Source organism: Notothenia coriiceps, unplaced genomic scaffold (genome assembly GCF_000735185.1).
Source record: "Notothenia coriiceps isolate Sejong01 unplaced genomic scaffold, NC01 NC01_scaffold00021998, whole genome shotgun sequence".
Lineage (NCBI taxonomy): Eukaryota > Metazoa > Chordata > Actinopteri > Perciformes > Nototheniidae > Notothenia > Notothenia coriiceps.
Genome location: NW_011354699.1, coordinates 1 through 5,151, shown reverse-complemented (window position 1 = coordinate 5,151; position 5,151 = coordinate 1). Strand labels below are relative to the sequence as shown.

At 43.4% G+C, this 5,151-nt stretch overlaps 1 protein-coding gene across 1 annotated transcript in view; it reads left to right on the top strand.

The window, feature by feature from the left end:
* LOC104953561 (rootletin-like) overlaps positions 1 to 5,137 on the top strand; it is a gene marked incomplete at its 3' end in the record, with an annotated part of 15,246 nt that extends 10,109 nt beyond the window's left edge. Inside the window, exons 4-9 of the mRNA XM_010780509.1 lie at positions 1,734 to 1,903; positions 1,983 to 2,066; positions 2,663 to 2,766; positions 3,678 to 3,822; positions 4,271 to 4,377; positions 4,931 to 5,137. Coding sequence (XP_010778811.1) covers positions 1,734 to 1,903; positions 1,983 to 2,066; positions 2,663 to 2,766; positions 3,678 to 3,822; positions 4,271 to 4,377; positions 4,931 to 5,137 — 817 coding nt within the window. The remainder of the gene's footprint in view (positions 1 to 1,733; positions 1,904 to 1,982; positions 2,067 to 2,662; positions 2,767 to 3,677; positions 3,823 to 4,270; positions 4,378 to 4,930) is intronic.
* Between the last annotated feature and the right edge of the window lie 14 nt (positions 5,138 to 5,151).

Here is a 5,151-nt window from a genome sequence, read left to right as displayed (position 1 = left end):
TTTCCCAAAGGACGGAGCACAAAAGCATTCTGTCTTACTGGGCCGTTGCTTGAGCGCTGACAGGCCTTTCAGCCGGACTGAGCCGGGCAAGCGAACAACATGCCGGCGGGGAGTGTTTTGGAAAACACATCAGAACTGCCCAGCAGCCTGGGGTGTTTAAAGGACTCGAAAACAGCTGGGTATTTGAAGCCTCATAATTATGCCATCACGCTCTGCCGCCTCCCCGTCTTGTTGAGAGGGGTTGCATGATGATAATCACTGAGGCCTTCATACATCAGGCTGTGCAGGAGTCCCTTTAAACACAGCTGGGCTGCCAGTTCTGTCTTATTCTAAACACTCCGCCCATGGTTGTCACTTCCGGCTCAGCTCCTGAAGCTGTCACCAACAACGCAGGTAAAAAACTTTTGTGCTCTCTTTGGGAACTTGCAGAAAAACACCAAAAAGCATGACCATCGATAATGCCGTTTTTGTAGTTTGTAGTATAAAACCTCTGAAAAGGCTTTTGAAAATGTTTTGATAATGCAAAGTGCGTGAGTCCAGTAACAGGGAGACTATTTGTCTGGCTCTCTTTTGGATCCTGCTGGAGAGATTAAGCCACCCAGATGAAGAGATGGAGGGGTACAGAAAGAAGCGGGGGAGTTGGTTGCAGGTTGATTTGAAGGGCTTTGGATGGTGGTTTGGAGGTGTTGCGGGGCGGGCGGGCGGGTGGCGGGGCTCCCTTGCCTCTCACTCCTTCCTTCTCTTTATTAAATGTGAAGTCGGCAAGGGCAGCTAGAGGCGCGCACTGTGTTGTAGTGCTCTGGGGCCATGTGGTTTGTATTAGTGAGGACAGGGTGTCTGGCACCAGGATGGAGAGTGGGTGGTACAGGGGGGGGGTTAGGTTGTGTGAAGTTGAGAGGTAACAGGACTTTTGGATTTCAGATATGAGGATATGAGATTCCACAAGGAGAAATACCAGTGCCTTTGAAGATGTTTGTTTTTACAGGCAGTTGACAGATAAAGACATTTTGCATAAACACCAATATACAAAAATACTGTAGCAATCCTCCCATGTTTAAATCAAGCCACTGTTCTTCTCCTCACTGTTCTGACGCTGAATTAGTACTCTGCGTCTTTAGATCATTCATGTTACCATAACAGATTTTTTTTATTTATGTGGTGAACATGCTATTCTATGTAATCTCATTAGTTTTAAAATCGTTCAGGACTGTGATGAAAGCTAATAATCAAGCCTTCATAGAATACTTCCAAAGTGCATTGAGCAAAGCATTCACTTGAGTTTGCTCATTCACAGCCTGTAGTGCTAAGTGACTCGTGCAAATCTAAGCCCCATTTCGAATGTAGGTTCGGTGGAACTTCTTTTGACCACACGGATAATGTGCTTTATACATTTCCAGGTAGATTATTTCTCACTCCAAAAAAAGTCACTAATCAACGGTTACTACTTTTGGAAAGTTCAAAAACTCTGGGGCTGAGGCCTGCAGCGTTGAATCTTTCTGATGTTTCTGAAATGACCATAGCACACCTCCACTGACACACTGTTAGTAAAACAGGATACTATTAGCTTTGTAAAGATTCATTGCAGACAATGTTGTTGCAATGGATTGGATTAGACTACACAAATGTATCTAATACACTTGCAGTGCAGTGTAGAGTGTATACTATGAATTGTAAAGTGCAATATCCTGTCCCATTGTCAAAGTTGTTCAAGCGTATTTGTCACTGCTCCTCACAGCTGGATCAGATGCTGATGCTGAGGTCAGCAGTGGACTCAGACCAGGACAGTGTATCAGCAGATTCCGTGCTCATAAACAACAAGGAGAGAGTTTACAGTCAGAAACTGCAGGCATACCAGGAGGCCCAGCTGAGACAAGTGGAACTTGTTCAGAAGCTTCAGATCAAGGTGACCATGTGAATCCTTAAGTTGTTACATGAAAAGTTCCTTTGGCTCAAGTGTGCATCTTGGGTTTTATTCAAACAAGGTTCTTCAATACAAGAAGAGGTGTGCGGAGCTGGAAGGACATGTGCTAAAGAAGACCACAGAGTCCGAGAACATGAGGTTGTTGGTACGTCTTGACTGTAGCATCACCTTCAAAGCATCAGCGTTGCTAACATATAAATATTCAATCCAAAGTCTAAAGGGCCTGCTAGGGTCCTCTAGAGGCCAATCAGCATTATCACAATTTCAATACGTTACAGCATTCACAATACTATACAAATCAATGGTAAAGTGCTCGACTCATGTTTAACGTCTTTCTGCCAACATTATTATTATCTTTTTTAATGATATTATATGATATATTATGTCTAAATTATATATTTTATGTATACAATACACACATATTAACTAAACTATATGTTATCCTTTTTATACCTTATTTTCCCAGAACATGTAAGGTAACAACAACAACAAATCAAATTGTTTATGCAAGCAATTAAACACCTTTTACAAAAAACTTGAACTTTTTATGTTGTATGAATGTATTTAATTCATTCAAATAGTTTTCTTGGCTGAGTGGCCTCCGCAGAGAATTTGGATTAGCAGATACTGTAATTATGTTGCTTTACAAATATTGGTTAACTGCTAATTTACTTTTGCCTACCATACATTATATCAACATGTTTTGAGGATGCCAGCAGTGGTGTGCGTTTGTGTATTCAGCTGCAGGGCCACCTAGACTCAGCCCAGTGTCAGCAGCAGACAGAGCAGGATCTCAACACCACCATCCAGAAGAAGTGTGCTCAGCTGGAGGAGGAGCAGCAGAGGTGAGAGATGGGCACCATGCACTGCAGTTGCACTTTATACAGCTTCTGTATTTGCGGTGCTAGAATGAAATGCACAACATTTCCAGAAATAATTATAATACCAAGCAGCAGGAAGTCGTTATTTGGATGCCGACTTTGAGCAGAAAATTAAGCGCGAGCAAAGCTGTTACAATTTGCTTTTCGCTGTTTCTTGTTGAGAAGCTGAAATCAAGCCAACATATTTCTGAGAAATGTGTGGACTAGAGATATTCCCAGCAGTTCCTTACTGTAGGTATTCCTGCTGCTCTCCCTGCCATGCTGCGGGGAGCAGGCAGAACCTGCCCTTGGCAGATTATCTCACTATCCAATTTGTCAGAGGAAATTAGTTTGGCAATGTTGGCTTGCTTCTCTAAAGCATTTTAATGATGCTTCACACTAAATGTGGGCCAACCTCTGCAGCTAGGGCCAGGTTTTTATGCCCAATGATTTATAAAATGATGCAACTTTATTTGAAATTCCATTTGAACTGTCTAAAATATCACTCACAGCAGAGTTACCTAGCTCTATCCCCTTAAGCACTTTTTAATGCTGGTGCAATGTAGAGATTAAGTCTACAACTAGCACTATGTGTTTGCCTATCATTGGAATAACATAGGCTTGGTTTCCTGTCAGGCACACAACCAAACATAGAAATGTGTTGTGCTTTACTGTAACAGGGTGTGTTTAGTGTGAGAATGATGTAAACACTAGATGACTCTACAAGCAGATCTGCTCGATATTAAGTCTAAGTTGACACAGAATTTTATATTTCAGTCACATGTTCACCCTGTAAGTGTGGTTTGCAGGGGAGGGTCTAAAGGCTACAGATTAAGATGGTTTCAGGGGGGAATTGCCAATTGGTCTTTAAATATCATAATGCTTGTTATTTCCAGGTGGGCCAGCGTCAGCCAAGTCAACTATATGCTGCGGGAACAACTGGATCAGGCCGGCACGGTCAACCAGGGGCTAACAGAGAGCTTGTGGAAGGCTCGTGAAGATGTTGACTTAAGTGATTTGCGTCTGCGCAGAGAGCAAGAGGTGAGAAAAAACACAAACATTAACGCTTTCGTCAGGAAAAGCAACAGGGAAAGCTCAGTATATATTTTCTGCGTTTTGTGCTATTAAACTCCTTGAGTTGAGTTCACATGGGGTAGGAATTCCATTCATAGCCAGTTTTGTCAATTAATTCTCATTCCTTGTACATCTCATAGCTATTATTGTTGAGTTGTTGTTTCCTGTAAAAACATTCCAACTGCTGAGGGGGAGGAACATTTTGTACAAACAATCTTGAGTTGTGCTGTGAATGGGCTACGCCTGTTGATTCAGGGAAATACATGTATTTGTACATGTGCCATGGTGAGTCCAGGAGGTACAGTATTGCATCTGTTTGGGATCACAATAAAAAGATGGGTGCCTTCATTTCTTATAGTCAGCCCTTACCGCTCACCCTCCTTTGTCTCTCCCTCCTGTCTGCTACTCTCTGCAGACGTGCGCCTCCCGGCTGAGTCGTGAACAGGCTCGTGTCAGAGCACTGTGGCGCCAGGCTGCTTCCCTGCGGAGTACTTTCAACCAGCTAAGGACTTTCACTGACAGGTGAGCGTGGCGCTCTGCCATAATCCCTTCAGCTACAATAACCCCCACCTCTCTGGTGTCTCACACTCACGGCTGCAACCAGAATCCATCTCTCTTAGCCAGGGATCAAAGTGGAACAGGTCAACAGGGTCGTCAGTCCCCATTCTCTTTGTTTCCTCACTGGGGGGACTGAGGGCTTAAAGTCTCTAGCCTCACTCGTGAAATCATTCATTAGGACAAAGCTTGAGACCTATAATACATGGAGTCTATCATGTTGAAGCTCTGTAAGCACTACTGAAGCGTCATTTGCTTTAATATTGATTGCTCAGCTCACAGACAGCTGTACAGTACTGTCATTTAAACCAAACACTTTTCAAAGTGAGCCCTGATGCCAGAGTTTAACCGCTGCAGAAATCTCTCCTTTTCAAATACTAACAGACACTTTTTATTTCAACTAATGGTTCACAACTGTATGAACACAACATCATGTCATGTCTCCTTGCCCTATTGGATCTTTCGTACATTATGAAAGATACATTCTGTAAATCTTGATGGACATTAATCTGTTCAACAGGACCCTGTCTGATATGCGCGGAGAGTGTGGCACTGCCAGCCGGCAGCTGCATGTTGCCTGCATGAACTTAGAGGCCAGAGTAACTCAGGAGAGCACCTCTAGTGGTGTGGAGATGTCAGCTCTGGAGAGCCAGCTGAAGGACAAGCTGAAAGAGGCCATGCAGCTTCAGGGTCGCTGGGACACGGAGAAAGTCAAACTTAACTCCAAGTAAAGTCATCTTC